We start from the raw sequence: 21,766 nt of genomic DNA on the forward strand, positions 1-21,766 counted from the left end.
TCTGCTGCCATCGAGTTGGGCACACAGCCCATCCTGCACACTGACTGCACAAAGCAAAGTTCCTGCACTCGGTGCCCTGTCTGTAACTGTGTGCAACAGGTGCTTCCTCAATAAAGAACACCCACACTCTGAAACATTCCCTCAAAGATATTTAAAGCCGTGCTGCAACACGTGGCACTCCGATTTGCTCTCCTGTGTCACAGTGCAATACATAAAGCAGCACTGACTTTAATGTACCATGTGCTTACACGGAAGGTGAGATAACCGCCCTTACGAGGCATGAATTTGGAAACTGAGCTGTGATTTCAGGTCAGTCCAATGCTACAAATGGCCTACAGGTGAGCACGGGAGCCTGACACCTCACAGAGGCTCCCTGGGATTGCTGGAGCATCACGGGAGGAGCAGGAATTTGGCAGAGGTGTGTTCAGGTGGGAGAAGGGCCATGGCAGGGATGGAGCTTTCATATGGATATATCAAATACATGTGGATGCGGATGTAAGTTTTGTCTATGCCCTCCAGTGCATACAGCAGATTAGGAATAATAATTTTTTGTCCAGTCATAACTCATCCAGTTATTGAAAGGGAAATGTTAAGGCGTTTATTTTTATCGTGGGTATTCAGAATTTCTGTTATTTCTCTTGGGGCATCTGAAACGACTGCGTGTCTAAAAAGGCAGGTTTCACGTCTCTTTCATTGCCAGCACCAATCCCATACACTGCACAGACCAAAAGCTGCATGGACAGAAAGGGCTCCCAGGCACAGGGGCTGCTCCAGAGCCCACCCTGCGTGCCAAGAGAGGCAGCCTGCAGCACGGGGCAAGGCTGTATGCAAGGGGAGAGGAAATCCCATCTCAGGAGTGTGTGTGTGATGCTGACTGCCCTCGTTTGGGAGCAATGTCCAAAATTTACATTCTAAATTGACTTTCAAAGGCTTAAGCAGAACGGCTGTAATTAAAATCCACACTCTCATCTTTGGCAGGACCCAAGGACGGATGTAAGGAGGAGTCACAGCCCTTATTTTTAACTGTGTTTTTCTCACATAATGCATGATTCTGTTATGTCCCAACACCCATTCCTGGAAAAGTCAATACATTTACACTGATCTCTGAAACACAGCATGGAAGCTGACTGACTTCAAACTTAGGAAAAGGTTTTTCTCATTTTCCTGGAAGAGAAGAAGAGACATTAATGGATCTCTTTTGCCAGAAAAAAACTTCTTCAAATTGTCAACAGATTTTAGAAGCAGTGCCACATTTTTGGTAGGAGATCCTGGCACCATTTCCTAATCTGTGGTTTAAAGGCAGTTTTTAATATATTCGTCTCTCTGGCTTATATGGAGCACTGTGACTACAGACTGGGAAAGGACAAGGTGGGAAAAGGGTTTTTTTTAACTTTCAGTTTTAGTTTAGGAACCACATGAACAGGAGGAAAGAAAGAAACACCCTTCTCAGTACCTCCTTTTGGTTCTATTGTCTAATATAAGGACAGATCGTATCTGCACAGCGAGTCATACAGATCAGAGAACTTCCTTAGAAAGTATTACAAAGGAGAAGGAAAAAGCCTTTGTGCCTTAAAGCAACCCTCTGATTAGATCTACATTAAATGTTTATCACGGCACATCTTTTATTATGTGCACTTTTATCACTTGCCATTATTTGTTACACTTTCTATTGCGCTCGCATCCTGAAGCTTCATCCAAGACAAAAATGCCCTTCCTGCTCCAGCACAGGCACTGCTCACACCCAGCATGGGGCATTGCCTGCGAGAGCTCAGGGCACAAACAGAGGCCACAGGTGATAAATGGAAGGCAAGTCGACCCAGAAAGCTGAAACAATGCCTCAGAAGCATAAGATATGTAACCAGTAGAGCTCATACTTCTTATATATAGTATAATACACGCAGGGCATCCCAGCTGTGATTCAACCCGTCAGCTTTTCATAGACTCCGACCTACCTGCAGCTGCCACCCACGGTCCAATGGGGAAAAGTATCCAATTAAAAAATAATAATCATTTTCTAGTACTGTTATTTAGTGGCTGGCATCTGTTTTAGCTTGTCTAGAAGAAAACTGCATTTGATTTGAAAATATATAGACCAGGTTGAGAACCTTCTGTTGTTTCCAGTAGTTACAGAAAAGCTTGAAAGCAGCAGGCTTCAAAAACTAAAGGTAATACTGCCATGCTAAATATGCTTCTTATTTTATACAGAGTTATAAAAAGAAGACGAAGTAGGAGTTGAATTATCACAGAAGAAGAGACTGATTTTGAGAGAAAGGAGCCGAGAAGGGCAGCACAGCTGACAGCACACGAGGGCTTCTCAATGGAGCTGCACGGCTCAGCAATGCCTGCCCATGCACTGCAGTGTCCAGGACAGCATCACGTTGTCCCCTCCCAGCACCCTGTGATGTGCACTGTGTCACCAAGGCTGCTCAGAGGAACTGACCTGCCCATGGCTGCTTCCTGCAGGTGGCTCTCACTCCAAGCCGATTTTATTCATGTGAAAGTAATTACTGATACCTTTTGGGGCACCATCACATTTATTACTGTGTGAAGGAGACAAGTTTTATTAAGGATCCAGTTTCATTATTTGAAAAATATTGCTTGTTAGTGTAACTCAGGTTAGGAAGCTGTGATGGTTCCCTGGAGGTAACTGATTAATAATCACTGCCAACTGCATTTAAATTTCAGTTTTGGCCTTGGCTGACCTGCCTAAATGATTCCCTACAGCTACGAAACCACTTTCTATCGTACTTTGAGTATTTGGGCACTGTCTGAATAGTTGAGGCGTGCTGGAGGAAGCGAGCAGCAGTGCTAATTCTCCTGCAGGTCAATGTTACGACACAGGGAAAACACACAGCCTTCCCTTTGCATCTCTGCCAAGCCAGGAGCACGGTCTGAATGCAAGAAGGCAGGTGATAGGAAATAGGAAGGAATGTCCTCTCCTGAGCCCAGGAGATGGGTCAGGGTGGAACGTGTGGGCTTCATGCTCTGTGAACACACTGCAAGTATTTCATTCACTTAAAGGGAACCTGCTCCGCAGTCTGCTTTTGTTTAAGAACGTCAGCAGGTACCTGAAGAACACTGCCTGGTGATTACAGACTCCTGCTTCCAAACCTCCCTAATACCTCTCACAAGGTTACTAGAAGTCATTCCACATGAAAGAATGTATTAAAGCTGCTTAATTATTTAATTAGATGCAACATCTTTTGTATGATGCTATGCACAGATGAAAGCTGGGTCTCAATGAGAAATATCTAATGACTACATTTAATAAGCTGTTAAGAAAATTCATTTATGCTAAATTTTATTTTACTGGAAATGAGAGTCATTAAGAAAGGATGCATTATATTTTCTTAATTAGGTTTGGAAAAAATGAAGGTATCTTCCAGGAAAGAGGATCAGGCAAAGGAACCTCAAGTATTTTACCCCAATACTTATAGGCTTAATGCTCGTTATCTGATTTTCTCCATCTAAGGAAGCTCTTAGACATATAGAAAGTGTACGTTCAAAACAAGATGTGTCCCTGCCCTCCTTGTTCCCTTACAATTACACACAGACCTGGATAAAGACAAAAAGCTCTGTCAGAGTAGCTAGAATGGTTTGGAATATTAATCTCTGTATGGCAAATGCACCCAGAAATCAGTGCAGATGTGGCCTTTAGGAGCACCCTGACAGAACACCACAGAAACAAATCCATGCAAGCTCCTCTTCCAAAATAACAACTGGAGAAGATGTCATGTTAATGATGCTATTAAACACTGCACTACCCCATGAGACTGCTGGAACCAAATGCCCAGGAGAATGTTGGGGCAGCTCTGTTTCACACTGTAACAGTGGCAGAGGTGCAGACACAGAAGGTTTCCAAGGAAGACCCTCTGCAGCTCTTACTGAGAAATGCTTTGAGAGGTGCCCTTGTGACCTTCAATAACATTAACCCAAAGCTTTGGAAGGACAAGTGATTTGATTCGGAGCCATAAAGCAGGATTAGAGTTTTTTAATCTATTTCTCCCTTTCTGTAAAATGTAGTGAGCATTTACGGTTATGGAAGGGACAAGAAGAAATCATCCCTAAATGGGATGATGAGCAGATTTAGCAAGACACGACATCCATGGATGGACACGAATTTAGCACAGACATGAACTTCCTCCCTTGTTTTCTCCTCTTAAGCCACACATAAGTGCTAAGCAAATGGGCCAGAAAGCTATTCCAAATCCTTTCCCTACATGAGATAGAAATGAGTTTCTTCAGAATGCTATTAATGGCTAACCCATAAGAGGGCTGGTGCAGGGAAAGCCATGTGAGAGCAGCAGCTTTTCCAAAGCTCAGTTTAGCAAGCTGAATCACAAACCTCCACTAACTTTACTGGAACATCATGCAATACTGCATGTTATAATACTTCCTCCTTTGAATGAGCTGGAAATAATGAGGAAATATCTGCAGTATCTAAGAATTTCTGCTTGAGCTAAGCTTCCAAGTCTCATAACCTGACATTTCAGAATCCTCAGTCCTCTGTTTTGTCTCCAGAAACCGGAGCTGCTCACTCAGATTTCTCAGTACTTCTTCAAAACCAGTTGTTCTTCAAAACCTGGCCTATTAATACGGACATGCCTTGCTGGAAATGACAGAAATTATCAAGTAAATAAATAAATAACCTAGCTCTGGCCCTCAGGAGCATTTCCAGGGCAGAATTACTGATACTCAGAATGTATTTCCAGGATTTTTTAATTTTTTTTTTTCCTGCCCAGACACTCTTGGTAAGAATAGCCAAGATTGGGAGGCATGGCTTCTTAATTCACCTAAGCACTCCCCTGGTACTCAGCTCCAGACCCGAGCCAGTATTCCTGCACAGCACGGGCTCACACAGGTGCTCTCCCTGCTCAGAGCCCTGCAGCCACCTCCTCACCCAGCTCTGCAAGGCTGGGCTGCTGTGACGCAGCTGCAGACCACAAGTGTGGCCCTTCTGCTTCCATGTGCCCTTCTGCATGCACAGCCTGCACCACTGTCTGCACCACTGCCTGCACAGCCGCAGTGTTTACAGGTAGAAAAAAAAGACATCAGAACAGAAATCTGCAGGAAGCGGCTGAAGTAAAGGTAGATGTTGAAGTGCTTCTTGCAAAGTAGCCGAATTGTTGCACTGAGACTCTAAAAAGCAGCCAACCCACCAAGGAGTTAATCATTAATGCTTTAAAAGCAATTCCTGCACAACATGACATCCTGCGGGTGTCACGAGGGGCGTTAGGAGAAGGCTGGAAGGGCTCCAGCACAGCTCTGCACATCACTTACCCCCGAGACACAGAGAAGTGAATGCAGAAGTCAGTGGGTGCATCAGAGCGGCCACAACCATGGTGCTGTGCTGCTCAGACACCCTGATGGGACAGGCAGTGCTGTGTGCTGCTATTACCGACAGTGCAATGTGACGTGTGCAGAATCCTAAAGGCATAGATTGAATAATCAGATGATGAGGACACTGATGTTTGGAAATGTACATGGTAAATGCAGCTCTGGAATGGCAGTGTGTCTGACACGGTCGCAGTCAGGCTGAAGCAGGACAAGCAGCACTGCCTCTTCTGCATTCAGTGGAACACTGACTGTGGTTATGGTCGGTGTGCTCGTGCAGCTGCTGTCATCAGCACAAAACTGACCAATGGACTGGGGAGGGGGGAAAAAGCAATGGTTTTCCACATGTGGCAAATTAAACATGAAATCCCAATGTGATATGGCTCACAGAAAGACAGAGCATCGCAGAGGCAGGGAGATTTAGAACTCTGAAGCAGCCAGGTGCAGGCCATACTCAGCGTGATTTACAAAACCCTGCTCAGTAACAGATCCAACGTAACCAGAATAACTAATTACCTTTCCTGACTCACATACCCTTGCACGGAAGGCAACGTGCCTACTTGCCTTTGCAGAATAGCCCTATGCAGTGCCAAAGCTGGAGAGTGAGAATGCCCTCTGCATCCGCCTCGCAGGAATAGCTGTGGGCATACCCCAAAAATAGCCAAGGTGTGGGCACTGTGGCGACAGCCTTGTAGGGTTTGTGAGCAATGCTGGGGCTGCTAGGGAACTGCAAACAAACTGACCGGGCTTCAGCAGATGCCACAGGGGACTGTAGGATGACGATAAGGTAACTCTACTCTCTTACTAAGACAAGTCTGCTTTCTCTGCCACGAACAGGGACAGAGACTTCCTTTAAAATGAGGCAGATCTGTCCAACTGTTAAAGTCAATGAGCTAACATTCCATTTTACAGAGGGATTTTCATGCTCTGATTTAGGTCAACGAGAAGAATACTGCTCAGAGGCAGGTAGAACTACAGATCAGCAACACGGGAAGTTGGAGCAGCCCTGAGACAAAAGCTCTGTTCTGTGCAGTATGAGGAGCAGTGCAAGCCTTTGAAATCAGATAGCGGCAAACGTCTGCCCAGGTTCACAAAAGCAGCCGCAGAACAACACCAAATGCAAATTTACCCTCTATCTGACTCCCGGATTCAGGCAGCTCCTTCTACAACTGAGGACTGTGAAAGCACATATGAATGCATCAATTACATCCATAGCTAACGCTTGCCTCAGAACCTTCAAAAAACAACCCTTTAATAATTAAAGCAAAACCGCCCTCCACCACCACCACAACCCCCTCATCTTGGAGGGAAAGCTGCTTTTTCAGGACACCTTCACGGCCCAACTTTGGCTTTGGCTGAGATTCGCAGTTCCATCAGTGCTGCAACAGCTGATGAACTTCAGGGTAAGTGGTGAGCTCCTCCATCAACCGCGTCTCCCTGCCACGGGAACACTCCCCACCCTGGCCCTACTGGTGCAGTGTTTGCAATGAGACGTTCCTGATTGAAGCAACAGCCAGCGTCAGGGCTCACAGAGCTCCCTTTCTGCTTTAGCACCCTATTTTAATCCTCTCTGTCTTCAGAGCTGCCCGTCTGCTGTTCCCCCATGTAAGATGTTGGTATATCTCCCTGACGTTACTGCTAGAAATGGAAATTCAACTCTCTGCTGAAGAATTCCTCCTCATTTCATCCCACAGACCGGAAAAGATGGCTCTGCACTCTGAGAGAAGCACTGCCTCTTAAAAAGTGTATGACCTACAAAACAAGCTGAATTTTCCCTCGCACGTCAGAAGTCTGTGTGCAACAGAACTCTTTCACTGAATGATTTCTAATGTTTTCCTTTGAAAGTTATCAAAATTAAAACAAATTCCTGATAAAGCCAAAGCCTCAGTTGTGCTCTCGTGCTGTGAGTAGTCAGACTCTTAACTAATAAAAATGACTGCTTTAATTATTAGATGGTACTTCAAGTTCCACCTGTAATGCAGGAGATTCGCTTGTCATCAGGGAATTAAGATGCCATCTCACTTAGCACTATTTAATGTCAGGTTTTCTGCTGTAGGTGGGGCGAACCATAAATCCACAGCGCCCATTTGTTTACCTCCCATTGCATTGTGCATCTGTAGGATGACCTTATCCTTCCATGTGTCATTCACACCTGTAGCCCCAACAAAAACACACAGACTGACATCCCTGACCCACTGAAGTCGTCAGGGTTTTTACAGTGGGCTCCCAAGGACACAAGGAGGTTACAGGACATATGGGGCAGAACACTCCCTATGGTTACGTCCATTTGGCAGTCAGCATCTTACTGCTGTCCCTGATAAGTGTACAAAATTCAAACCATCTGTTGCTGACATAACCCCAGACAACGTGCTGCCATACCTAGAGCTGTGGGGCTCTGCTATTACAAGACCATGCTGTGTAGCCAGCATACTGCTTCAAGGTCATTTGGTGCAGGTTAAGTAAAACTCTGCAGTCAAATTAGTTCAAATATAGTTTCATACTCTCTCCTCTAACAAGGCACAAATCCATACAGCTAGAAGCAGAATATCAACCAAACCCCACAGCTTGCTCCTTTGCTTTCCAAACCTGAAAACCATTATCTCCAGATCCGCCACTTACTCGCACACACATACCAGAGTGCAGTTGGAGCAGATGGCTCAAAGATAACTGTCAATCCATCTGCAGTTCAAAACAGTGGTGAACTATTCCAGCTGTTTTCCAGATCAAAAATATTATTGTCATTTTGCTATCGCTGCGTGCTGAGGGTTATGTAACAAAAATGCACATGTCCCTCTGCCTGGAATGCAATTAATTTCCTCCCTCCCCACTGAGAGTGGTAAGTAACAACTCAGACAGTCTGCATGCTTCAGTTTTAAGCATGGCCAGAGATGCAGCGATGGAATTATTCCCCGTGGTAACCCACTGCTGGTAACATGCCAGCCCGCTGCAGGTTTTAGAGACAGAGTCTATTCTGTAGTTCAGGGAAAAAATAAATACCACTTTCCTGCTTATACATGACCTCTTACTGTCCGCAGCGTACCATGAATGCTTTGTTTCAGCTATTTTAAACATAGATGTTGCTTTATGTTGGAATTCAAAGTATTTTAAATCAGTATGCTGGCTAAAGTAATTGCTTCCGATCCGAAATAGGCCACTGGACTCCCTGTACACTTTGGTATGTAGCAGTAAGGCACTGTACACCATTCACTTTAAAATGGTGGCATAATTGTGACTCAACTTACAAAACTCCAAATATCATGCATTAGGTTAAGTGAGGACTCCATAATGCTATTTGCTTACACAGAGAGAACACCCAAAACTCCTTTGCTTAGAAGAGTGCACCTTAAGCTAGTTTCCTCAATGCAATCTTTTCTGTGATATGCCCTTCATCTCGGTGAGTGCAGCTAATCCAGGGATATTTATATACCAAGTACAGGATCTTTGGGACAGGAGCTGTCTGTCTATAAAACGTTTGTGCCGTACTCAACACTCTTCAGTTGTTACTGTGCTATACATAAAATGAGGTGAAAGGGTGTCAACTGAAACGAAGCTTTAGCTTATTACTTAACTGCAGCAGTTTGCTCTAATGCCTTATTTCTTGGTTCAGCTTGTCCAGGGCTCCTGGCACGGTTTACAGCTTGCTTCTGCACGGAGCACCTGCAGTGCTGCTAGCAGCCTTACCTGGTTAAATAGGCCAGAGCCAGTTCAGGTCCCGACAGCTTCTTGGGTTCTGCTTTCTTAGTAGAGATCCCAGCTTCTCTCATCAGCTTTTTTTCTTCTTTCTTGCGCTCTTTTTTCAATTTTCTTTCCAATTTCCTCCTTTCCTCTGGGGTAAGATCTTCCTCTTCATCTGCTGCCTGAAATAATAAACATTTAAATAAAGTGATTCTGTTTCTATAGGAAGGTGAACAAAACATTCGTAAATGTAACTGAAGGGCACAGTTAATATTTTAACCCAGCAGCCTCGAGCTTCATAATTTTACCACACACCAAACTTCAATGAAGCTTCTACATTGTTCAGCTCACAGAACTGTAAATGCTGCACTTGCAGAACTCTGCAGAGGCCTTTTCTGTCCTCTGTAGATGAGAACACTGATCTCAGCAGTACAGCAATCAGAGCAAGCACTTCCTTTGCTCGGTATTAAACGTCATTTCCAAGATTTGTTGTGCTGTTTGTGCTCTCATAACGAGAAGGGATATGAGCAGCAAAGGCTGTTCACACTGGAGGGAGGGTATGGAATTTTTTAGCACACACACACGTGTATGAGAATAGCGTTCCCTTAAGACTGGGACTGTAAGATAACACTGCCCTGGACTGAGAAAACCTCTGCCTTCCAACCATGGGCCTGAGTTCCCTTTTGCCAGAAGGGAAGATAATGACATCTACCATCTTCCAATAACTCTTGGAGATCCTTTGGCAATCCTGGGTGAACACGTGCACGATCCTGCACAAACACATCTACACATAAAACCCACACAGGTTGGAATTTCTACTCGCTTTCAGACAAAACAGTTCTTGATTCATCTTGAAAACCCAATCACTAAAGATATATGCATGGCTATACTGAAAATGAAAACGTTTGTTCCATGTACAGAAGAGGAGCATTCAGCAAATGTGCTGAGTTTATCAGGGTGAGATCACACAGTGTAGAAACAAAGAGCTGCTCCACAACAAGCCGAGGCATACCCCAGTGATTCCCAGCACTGCTCATTCATCCTTCCAGGCAGCAGTCCCTCTGACTTGCTAAATGCCAACTGGAAGCATGAAAAATTCCAGCTGAACGGCTGTTACTCAACATCCCACTGTGGTTTCCACCTCCCAGTACGTTTTGTTTTCCTGTAAGAACACTCTGCAGTCCAAAACTAGCAGTGCCTGTGCTTCCTCTCCTCAGTGATGCTCTAGAAGGACAAATGTGAGATCCACCAGGCCTTCAGATCTGTCGGGTGTTCTGAAAAGATCTAGCCTTTGCAGGGCTCTAAGTACTCTGATGATCATCTTGGACAGACCTCCACAAAACTGCAGAGAAAGTACTTTCTGGATAACTCCACGGACCTCAAGAAGCAGTGTGGAATTGGACACAGCAAAACCACCTCTCCTGTGCCACTTCTCAGAAACAATTGATTAACAACAACAACAACAAAAAAAACCATGAAGTTTTGCAAACGAGACTCTTACTCTTGGTTTGAATGTTTCCAAGATGAAGAGCACTAATGGCACTAATTCCTAGCTTACATGATCATTGTAGAATCATAGAATGGCCTGGGATGAAAAGGACCTCAAAGATCATCTCGTTTCAACCCCCCTCTTATGTGCAGGGTCACCAACCACCAGACCAGGCTGCCCAGAGCCACATCCAGCCTGATAGTTACAGAACTCACACAGTCCCAAACAGAACTGTGATGCCTCTGCTGTGGTTTAAGGACCCGATGCTTCCCAGGCACGAGCACCAAGCACTCACCTGCTGCTAAGCAGCGTCAACTGCTGCTGAGCTGCAAAGCAAAGGCCAGGTAAACAGGGCAGCACCTGAATGCAGTCTGATCTGGCAAGGCACCTGCCGAGGACCACACGTTGGTGCAGTGTCAATTCCTGCATTAGCCATGCCTACTTTGACCCATCTTTTCAACTCTCTGTTTTCAAAGACCAAAAAAGGATGCGAAAGTGGATGTCATAATAAATGGCAGCAAAGAGGATGTGCTTTTTTGTTTGGTTTAAAATGCTTCTCATTTCTTGTTATGGAAAGCCAGCATCCACCCCCAAAAAAACAATGCACGTTGCATTTGTGTAGATAACATCTCATACCTCATGCTAAGAAGAAATAACACGTAGGTGAAGGGAGGTACGGAACTGTTCTACAGAAAACAGTTTCATTGGAAAAGCCATGGTGGTACTCACTGCAGTAACAGCCCCACCACAGCCCTGGGAGCGCTGAGGGTGGCCATGGAAGAAGTGTTTGTAAAAGATGACTACAGCAGCTGTCCGACAGACGACACACTACGCTTAATCTGCTTTTAAAAATAATGTAATGAATTTGTTTACTTTCCTGCAAGCCATGAAGCTTTCAAATAAAGTGCCTGTGGCACATCATTAGAGCTGCTCTGATAAAGAGGCCTCCACTGCTTCGGACTTACAGTAACTGCTATCTCCGTACCTTCCCCTCCCCCACGCATTCCTCACATTATCAAAAAGCTTTTTATCCCTCTCCCAACTGCTCCATTAAAAACAAAACAAGTTGCTCCCTCCCCATAAGTGGCTCCCAACATAAATACCAGGCCCTCACAACGCTTGTTTCCACCGTAACAATTTGGGCACTGTAGGCCATCTGAAACACGAGCATTGTTCTCCCTTCGGGGCTGGAACCTTTCCAGGGCTGAAAGAGTGAGGATTTACAGCTTAAGGTACCCTTCCCACAGCACACACCATCATTTGGCCCAACCAAAATGGGACTCGTGAGCTGCTGCTGGGAGCTCCCAGCACACGTCCTGCAGTTTGCTCAGACATCTCTTGTTGCAGATGCGCTTTCATCTGTGATCAGCACTGTGTCCCACAATCTGTCCTTGACTGGTTTTTAACGTGAAAACCTCAAGTCTCAGTTGGTTCATTAAACGCGTGCGTTTGGGAGCATGTTCTCCACCAAAGCTGAGGTTAGTTTTACCATAATTAAAAAAACAATCATAAAATGAACACAAAACAGCACAGCAGAAACCGACCTTCCCCAGAACGTGGGACTGCAAAGAAAGCAAACCCAAAGCCTTCCATGAGACGGACAGCCTCGCCGCTCTTCCTTCAACTTCAACACCCTCTGCCATGGAACTCTACTGATGCATCTCTCCTTCAGGTCAGCAGCATTGTCCTCTCACCTTGCTTCCCCTGTATCAAACGTGTGACTGCTGCTCTGAAAGATGCGTCCAAGGCTTGTGAGCCATTCAGATTCCGATTCTCAGCAATAGCCCATTATTTAAATTAAAAACAACACGAAGAAAAACAATCAGCAACCCAAACACTAAGCCCAAAAACCAACAGGGGACTCCATTGTGCTGAGGCCATAAATATCCCACGTTGTCTCCTCCTATATTTATAACGTGACGCCGCAATTTGTAGCGCTGCAATTTATCCTCACTCCACCATTGTAAAGCCCCTGTCTGAGCGTGCCATACACTTGTTTATTGACGTGATAAATTTAAAACACGTGCGTACAAAAAACCACAACGCTTGCTTATGTGCAATGCCTGCAGAGAGCTCCCGCGGCACCTTGGGCCGTGGGCTCATTAGGTCTCCATCTCCACGAGGTCAGGCCAGGTCAGCACACTTGAATGAGTGACGCTGAGAGGAGAGGCAGTGCTCCAGCATGATTAAGGAGGTGGGAGTCTTCCGTTGGAAGTGTTCCAGGAGGCCTGAAAAGGTGCTATAAAGGGGGTACTGCCATGGGGTGCCATGTTCTGAAAAAGAGATGGGCCCTGAGATCTTTAGCACGTGTGCTCAGAGAAATCACTGTCGTACTTCCAAGGGAAAGAAGACGTGAGCTCAGGCATCCTCAAGCAAATTGCAAGAGTTCATGCTACACTACATCAATTTGCACGCAAAGGACCGGGACTGCCAATAGAGCCTTTCATCAGTGCCAGCCTCTAAATTCCCCATTTGCATGTAGGCTTCATAATGCAGCATAAATAAATAATCTGAGACATCTGACTCAAAAACTCTACAGGCCTCAGCTACGGCAGTTCTAGAGATCAGATAACACTTTCCATTATTATTTGTTATCTGAAAACATTGCATATATTTAAAATACTTCACAGGTTGTCTTCAGCAGTGAGTTTACCTCTCATAAAGGGGGAACCATTTCAAACTGAAGCGAGCAGAGGATGTAGCAGTGTCACTCAGAAGGTGGTGACGCACTGAACAGGTTGCCCAAGGAGGCTGTGGATGCCCCATCCCTGCAGGCATTCAAGGCCAGGCTGGATGTGGCTCTGGGCAGCCTGGGCTGCTGGTTGGTGACCCCGCACATAGCAGGGGGTTGGAACTGGATGAGCACTGTGGTCCTTTTCAACCCAGGCCATTCTAGGATTCTATGATCGATTAAGCAATCTTGCTAAGCAATTCCAATCCGAGAATACCAACTCTAACAGTGAGAGGGACTGGAAAAGCAGAGAGGTGATGGAAGAGGAAACCTGGCAGAGGCGACAGGAAGAGGGCTGGAGAATGGAAGGAAACTGAAGTGACTGTGAGTACCAATGAGCCCGGTTCCTCCAAAAGTCAGAGGGCTGCTATCTCCTTCTGCCAGCACAGCAGCAAAGCAAACAACATCAGAAATTCAGGGGAATCAATTTTAGCATGCCCGACAGTGACAAATAAGGCTTCACATTTGTGAACTCCAAAGAGAAAGAAGGTGGAGCAGGGCTACAGCTTCACAGTAGCAGCACTGTGTCACTCTGTTTGCTCATTAAGCCGATGTTATTTCATAACCTTTAATATAGAGCAACGTCAAAGGGGCTTTGTTTGCTGCCCAGGACGACCTGCCCCACACACAAGGCGCTCTGCCTACCCGCAGCCTCCTGCCCCTCATAGCAGCACACAGAACGCTGTTTCTATCACACACAACACACACGGCCCGATCGATACCCGGCCATCTGCCAGCTCCACTGCAAAAAGCAGAGTCTATAACCGCAGCTCAAGACCTACAAAGAAGGAAAGCTGGCAAATCCTTCCATGCAAGGTTCATCAGAGAAGGGCTGACAAATGATTTACTCTTTGAGGCTTGCCAAAGAGCCACACCGCAACCACAGCTATAGAACTGACACTAAATAGTTCACAGCCATATTGGATTTAATAGCTATGTTCTATCATTTAGCACCTTATGAAAACAAAGGGCAGACAAAATTCACTGCCATGCAGAAAGCAAGCTTTGATTCAAAATAAATGGCTGTAGAAATACATCTCCTTATATCACCTCTGTGGGACTTACAGAGGGAGATTTTCTTTAATTATATATTGTACAAAGAAATAATTAACATTTTTCATGAAAGCCAGCTGTTGTTGACATCTTGGATCTTGGCAACAGAAACGCTGGGAATACATTTCATTGAATTGATTTGGAAAGGTTTGTGTGGATGCAACCCAGGCAGAAAAGCCTCAAACAAGTTCTGCAGGAAGCCAGACTTAAATAAGAACAAGGTTTTTTATCTTCCTGATCCAGGAAAGGGGTTTTTTTTAGCAGTTGTGTCAATGTTAAGAGCAAAACAAACATGTCCTCACATCCACAGGCACGGCAATCCGGGGGCACTGGAATTTGCAGCTGTCATTTGCAATGGGTGCACCTTGAGATCAGACAATGAGCAGCGATGTGATCTTCACGTGTTTCACAGACCTGCACCCCATTCTAAAGAGCACACCCAGGGTAATCATCAGGAACTGCTGAATAAGAAGAAATCCAACTATTTACTAAATTAAATGAAAGCATTTACAGGCACGCAGAGCAATAAGACTTACAGAGGAGCTTGTTGGTTTCCACTTTATAGATTGTTTGCTCCTATAAAGTACATACTGTAACAGATGAAGCTCAAAAGCATAAATTAGGACCACATTCTACTTCTCATTTTTCTCCACCAGTATCAGAGTCCTGAATGCAACACAAATATTTAAGACAACGGCACGGCTGCAGCTCGGGGAATGCAGTTTTGCTTCATTTGCAACTCCAGCACTGCCAGGAATGTTCTCCTGTTTGCAGAAGGATTTCGCTTACTAAGGGTAAGAGCCCTTAATTAAACCACATTCACCAATCAGGAGAAGAGAGACATGAGAAAGAGGGGAAAACGAAAAGGAGCCCTCGGGAAGCGTTTGTACCCACATCCCCGCGGCTCACCCGCAGCCCCCCATAACCAGCAGTGCACGGAGGGAGCTCCATAAGCACACGAGGCTGTCACAGCTGCTATCGCACCATCGTCCCCCCCGGGTGCTGACGGCCCCTCCCGGCTCCATGTGGCTGTGGGCTCAGGGAAGGTAGAGGCAGAGGAGAAGCTGTTTTGAAATCAGTGCTGGAGGGGGGGGAGAAGCAAAAAAACACAACCAAAAAAACCCAACAAACCACGAGCTCCATCTCCTCCAATGAAAGAGGTACCACAGGGTGTAGGCAGGTTGCCAGGCGCGCTCGGCAGCGTGACCGCACTGCATTGAGTTTCTTTAATGAAAGCCAGGAAAGAACACATTACACAGTGTTTCTTCTGCGAGCTCGCTAGCCTCCAGTGATTGAAATCAATAAAAACAGTCGGCAAGGGGCCCAGTGGGGGAAGAGAGAAACCTCCACTACAGCATTCAGTTTGCTTTGCACTTTCTCCCTCCCCCCTGAAGTTAAACTCGGATCACCATGACGAGCTGCTCGGCTCCCAGCGCTCGCACCGGGATTTGAGGGCAGGGAGCTCTGCTGCCCCGCTCACAGAACCACGGCGCTGCGCTCAGCTCCAATCCCTCCTGGAAAAGTTCGCCGGACAAGTGCGGTGCTCTGCACCCAGCAGGGGAGAGCCGTGCAGGAGGATGGTGGAGGAGCACGGGGAAGGAGCCATCTGAGCCAGCGGGAGCCCACGTCCTGGTGAGGATGCCAAGCCGGGGGACCTGCGGATCTGCGGGACGCGCTGGCAGCCAGCAGCGCAGCTCACAGCGACCTGCACCATAGGACAGCCCAGCGCTCGGCAGCACATCAGCACACACAGAGCCAGGTAAGCGGGAGCCACATTTAATCCTCCTCCGCTTTGCGCCCAGTATCGGACCGGGACCTCCGCACCTCGCGTCCCTCCTGGTCCCCTCCCAGGTGTGCCAGCACTAAACTCGTCCTGCTGGAAAGTTGCGTGGGGCCGCCGATCCTCACTGAGCTACAAAACGTGCACAAAAGCCCTTTGTTTGCCAGTTTGGGGTCGGATTTGCTCGCTGACAAGGTAGTGCGGGGCCATTGCGTAACCCCCGCACTGGAGCGCAGCCCTGGGCTGCTCGCGGCGATGGGACGCAGCCGTGCTGAGGCTGCCAGTAATGAATTTCTAATGGGGTCCATACTTATCTTTGTTATTTATGTATTTTAATCACCATAGCAGCCACACACTCTGTACTTGCACCGAGCTCCATGTGCTGGTTTGTACCATGAACTACAGCAACTTGCATGCACATGGGTTTCTTGGGTTATTATATTGAAAAGGAGTTTGTAACCATCTTTTAATAGAGCCAAAGGGGCTTTGGGGCACATTGTCCAGGGATGACCAACGTAGGTTTACCCAATACTTGTATATCCTACCACGAATTCAGTGCATGCCGTTTTCCTATAGATTAGCCCTACAAAAAAGGGAAAGACACAGATCATGACTGTAGACCCCTCACTCCTTCACAGGTTCTTGGTCAGCTTTAAATAACATCATCTACCCAGACACCAGCGAGACACAGAGGCTGAAATCAAAGCTTGCCTCTTGCTAGGTCAGCAAAAATGGTGGTGGCTCCGGCTCTTTCCCAGTGATGGCAGGAGCTCAATGGGATGGCCAAGCAGCAGGAACCTGCAGAGCCTCCATCCCCTGGCAGGCAGGCACAAGGTCTGACAGACTGACAGCCCTCCCCATGCCTCCCACTGCAGTGCCACAAGGCATGGTGTAAGGCCGGAGCTCAGCAAGTGCATCTGTATGAGGGCAGGTGCAGCTCTGCTCAATCCCTGCAAAACAGCCTTTTAGGGGTGAGTGGATTTTACATGGAAATGTAAATAAGACCCACACTTTAAAAGTGATGTAGAGAACATCTCTGTGACTAGGATGTATTTTTGCACAGAAGTTTGCCCCAACTTTTTTATAGCACGAACGTTGCAGGGGCAATCCTTAAACACCAATAAGTTTTTCAATTGATTTTATCAGTCCAGTTTTGTACTCTGCAAAACACAGTCATAAATAAGTAAGAAAATTAAGAACAAAAAAACCCGAAGTAGTGATTCAGAATAGAAAATGGTCCCTTCTGACTTTTGGGATACACCCACAGGCCCACGGTTCACTGTATTATCACAGTTTTCAGCACCTGCTCTGTGCTCTGCCTGTCCCTGCAGAGATCCCTTGCAGAAATCCCAGCACCCGCTGAAGGTGTCAGAGCAACCGCAGCCCCCCAACCTGCAGGACTGCTTTCCATTGCTCTCAGGGCTAAATTTATCCTTATGCAGAGGAACCCACTGAAGTCTTTTCTTAAAATCTCAAAAAAGAAAAGCTTGGGTGGGACAGACAATGCACATCATTCAAGTCCTAATGATATTCCTCCCCATCAGCCTCCCAACAGAATACATAAACATCACCTTTACAGCAGAGCGCAGGGTAATTTGTTCATAGCAGTATTTTCAGAGGTAAAGTGGTCTGAGATTCCCTAACATTGTTAACAAAACATGTTCTTTTCAAGCACACAACAGAGAAAAAAAGCATCATGCATTTTCTCAGAAGATTTAAGCAAACACAGACACTGTAGCTGCCACACCACAGAGCAAGATTTGCCCATAGTTCTCAGTTGTGGCAATAGTATTTAAGCAGATTCACTGAGTTGTGACCCAGCCTTTCAAACCCTTCCTTTAGACTATGGAGATCGGGAAGAACCCTGTGTTGCTTCCTTGAGCTGGATGCAACAAGATAGGACCAATGGGAGCCTTCCCCACATTTCTACTAGAATCATAGAATTAGAGCTAGCACTGATAGCCTCTTATCATTAGAAGTACTTCACCCTCAGCTGCCTTCAATATAGTCAAGAGTTCCTAATAACACATGCCTATTGTCCATACAGCAAAACATACTGGCAAAAGAGCTTTTTGAAAACAGCAACAGATTATGCAACCATCACCAGAGTAGGTGAAACAGTTCCATAGGCAGAAGGACAAACACTTTGTTTTTCTCTCTCCTATCTACATCTTGACAAAAGGGAAGGTCTGGAATTGTATGAAACAATTTGAATGACTCTTCCAAAGAGGTTGCAATTCAGCAATGATGATAGCAACGGAGTGCAGCTCTTGGGATGTGCTGAGCTCCAGGGTAAGCAGCCCTGGGCGAAACATAAAACTTGTGTCTGTGCTGGGAAAAAAGAATGTTTCCATCCCTTTTCAATGAGCATGATCTGATACTTCTTGAATACTGTAAAGCTTTGAGATATCTCCTTTCTTAATTACACTAGTGGATCATGTTAACAGTGCTGGAGTCATTCAGTCGAGTATACTTAGTCTGCTCAGTTTCAAGTGACAGCTTCCCCGTGATGCCCCTATCCTGACAAAAAAAATGGAATGTAACTAGATATACAGTTAGAAAAGGTGCATTTTCTCCCTAATCCATAGGAAAGACTAGTGAAACTGAAGATTAATTCTTAAATGAAGAACAGATGTGTATTGATCCCTAAGAAAGGTGGTTTACCTTATAATTCCAATAGGTTTGACTAAGGAAGAAACTTTTTGTTATAGACAAAACATCTGCATCATCAACAGCCTCACTTCACAATTCCTGTGAGATGGTCATTCCTGTAAAATATGTATAATTTCCACAAATAGACCTTCAACAACTGTGTGAACCTGTTTTAAGGAAGAAGTGCTATAAAGCTGCACTCGTACCTCCTGCGCAGTTCAGTTCCCACTGAACATCCCATTCCATGAAGTTTGGTCTCAAAGAAAAAAGGAAAGGAAGATAATTTAAGACCCTACATTAAAACCTGTTGAAAACCTTGTAGAAAAACTCCATAAAAGCAGTTTGTGTTTCCACGCTCCATACTAAAAACTGAATGCAGCACAGAACAAGTTGTGGTTGGCGTTTGTTTTGAAATGAAGACAGCTTGCAAGGTATCCTACAATAAAATTGTATTCACCTACATTTCAATAATGACCAACTTACACATATTTATAAGGTTAACACTATGATTTATGTGAACTGAATTTATAACTCACTCTGGTTTTACACTGCTATACCTTCCTATTGAGAATTAAGCTAAACATCAAGATGTTCCCTAAAATGCCTTAAATAAAACTGCAATCTCTAAATTGAAAGAAAATCTGCTTAGGTGAAGAGGTTCTCCCTTCTCCCCTTTAATTTTTTAAGCCACCTTTAGAAATCAGTATTTTCCCTTGGAATTCTGGGAGTTAAAACCATACTGGAAGGTTGCAAGGTAGAACTGGAGAGGATCGGCTTTCTCTCAACTTACCAAGACAGAAACATTTCACGTCTTACATCTTTACAAATCCCCTGCATTTACTTAATGCTCCCACAAGATCTGCCATTGACTTCTGTTAATTCAGTAACAAAATTCCAGGCCAGCCTGGGAGTGCCGACCTCCCTTCTACCCTATGTGAGCACAACATGCAAATCCATGACCAGTTCCAGCTCTCAAGTTATGTACAGCACCACGATTCATGCTTTTCCTGCCTTGGAAAGTGCTTACAACATCATTGTATTTTTGTACCTATACCCTCCGATCTTACTATAATCAGCTTTGAGATACAACTGGAAACAAAAGATAATATTCTGATTCATCAAATGCTCCCGACAGTTTTCATGGCAGGAAGTGTGGTTCACGTTGGCAGTTTTAAGGCAAACTCCACAGCTTGCCCAAAGTAACAGACATAAACCAGTGGTGGAACTCCTCAGCTCAAAGTTTCCTCACTTTCAGGCATATGTTCAGCCAGAAAAAACGTATTACAGGATGACATTTTCTCCTTTCATGCAGTGCTCATTCATCTTCAGACAAAAAAAATCAAACATTCCCAAAGTAATTTGCTCTGTACATCTTTTTGCAAGCCAGCTCTGTTGCAGGTTCCTGCAGCTGCCCCAGCTGGCTGCGCTCACACAGCTCCAGCGCACCTCCACCCAGCAAACCCTGCACCACAGAAAGCCTAAATAACGGCACAAAGCCACTCAGACAACACTCCTCTACATCTGCAACGGAATTTCGTAATTGCTTTGAAGGCTCCTCCTGCTCCAAAGGAGGCCATGGCGCTGCAGGGATGGCCAGGTTCTATCCACTGGTGCAAAGCAGCACGGCGATACATACTGGAGAACCCAAACAGCACACAAAATGGAGAGGAAAATAGGAACTGCGTACATGAGGCCCTCAGTGACAGAACATACAGAATGTTCCTCAGCTGACAGCTTTATAACTCCAATTGGTTCTGCAAATGAAACCCAAACAAAAGAGCGGAGATGTTCTCTGAATCACTCAGCGATTGCTGTTTAGCAAAACCACCAACCACGAACTCCAGCAAACAAAAAGGGAGACTTTAAGTGAGCTTAATGAATAGGAAAAAATGTCAGGATTCTTTCTTTCAGCTCTATTTTTCTATATTCTTGAACCTATACACAATGATTCAGTTCACCCTGACAAGTATTGTATAACCAGCAATCAATCACATCAACTTTTTATATGTTGAGAGAAGTCAGATTCGGAGTGATAAAACGAGTTCAGGCAGAGGGCACATGTTAAGCAGCTGGGAGCCCATTTAAGCTGTCTGTACGCCTAAGCGCTTAATGTCATTACCCTGAGCTCTGATTTCTTCCATTCCCACCTTACACTGAAATATCCGTGCTATATCCTAATAGAAATCATTAACCTACTGGAGGAAATACAGTCATGCAGTGACAGCAGCAGCCCAAACAATATGCTTGTAAATTAGATGTGGTGCATTTTGCTTGAAGTAAAAGGTTGTACAGCCACCTGCTTTGTTCTGGCTCTAAGCAGAGCTTTTTGGTGAACAACAGAATCTCAGGTAATAGTGTCAGGAATTATTTAAGCCACCATAAGGTGGTCCTGCTGCCAAAAGACACACTCTGTGCTTTCCTGCCTCTCCCCCTGGTTGGCCCCAGTGTTGGTACAGCCTGTAAACACCTCTGGGTTCAAACAACCTCTCCATTCCATGACCAAATCTCGACACCCACCAAAAGCTGCTTCAAACCGAAGTCTGGGAATGGCTGTAGCACCAAAGGAGGTGATGTAAGTGGGGAATTGTGTGGCTGGACACCTCATGGGATCACTTCTGCACCCTCTGCTTAAGACACCATTCCTTGAGAGAAACAGAAGTGTAAAATATTTAACGTTGCCATGTGTATCCTTCCTTTTAAGCACAAGGAAGTGATGACTTTTTGCTTGCCAACCCCAATAACCACAGATCTTTTGGCATTCAAATTCAAAAAAAAATCAAAACAAGAATCAGTCTATCATGAATCCAATCCAACTCTTTTCTTACCCTTGCAATTGCATTTCAGTGGGTAAGCATTTGCAACAGGAATGGAACAACAAGGATCAAATACCTCTGCTACAACTACATTTTGAAAAAGCTATTTTTCTGGCAGACGCAAGCAAGTAAATTCAAACATCAACAGCAGATAACCAATATAGCTATTTATAGGTCTTTAGGTGTACGGATTTCCCCTTCTCACAGCACTGAAATTATTCCCACACAAGGTGGGTCCC

General features: G+C 45.3%; 2 protein-coding genes and 1 long non-coding RNA gene across 8 annotated transcripts in view; 2 read left to right on the plus strand and 1 right to left on the minus strand.

Annotated features, from left to right (window-relative positions):
* C7orf50 (C7orf50 homolog) overlaps positions 1 to 21,766 on the minus strand; it is a 95,136-nt gene that overhangs the window by 8,646 nt on the left and 64,724 nt on the right. The window contains exon 3 of the mRNA XM_040647834.2: positions 9,016 to 9,191. Coding sequence (XP_040503768.1) covers positions 9,016 to 9,191 — 176 coding nt within the window. The remainder of the gene's footprint in view (positions 1 to 9,015; positions 9,192 to 21,766) is intronic.
* LOC121106830 lies at positions 153 to 7,215 on the plus strand. Of its 2 annotated transcripts, XR_006931513.1 has the most exons (4): positions 153 to 418; positions 2,206 to 6,121; positions 6,271 to 6,737; positions 6,915 to 7,215. It is a non-coding gene; the product is annotated as an uncharacterized LOC121106830 (long non-coding RNA). The 2 variants fall into 2 exon arrangements; XR_005839941.2 differs by having other exon boundaries at positions 2,206 to 2,463; positions 6,271 to 7,215.
* Positions 15,673 to 21,766, plus strand: part of GPR146 (G protein-coupled receptor 146) — a 35,743-nt gene continuing 29,649 nt past the window's right edge. For all 5 annotated transcript variants that reach the window (XM_046900600.1, XM_046900598.1, XM_046900599.1 and 2 more), the window contains exon 1: positions 15,673 to 16,041. The gene's annotated coding sequence lies outside the window, so the exon portion shown is untranslated. The remainder of the gene's footprint in view (positions 16,042 to 21,766) is intronic.

Source organism: Gallus gallus, chromosome 14, assembly GCF_016699485.2.
Source record: "Gallus gallus isolate bGalGal1 chromosome 14, bGalGal1.mat.broiler.GRCg7b, whole genome shotgun sequence".
In the NCBI taxonomy this organism is placed as follows: Eukaryota; Metazoa; Chordata; class Aves; order Galliformes; family Phasianidae; genus Gallus; species Gallus gallus.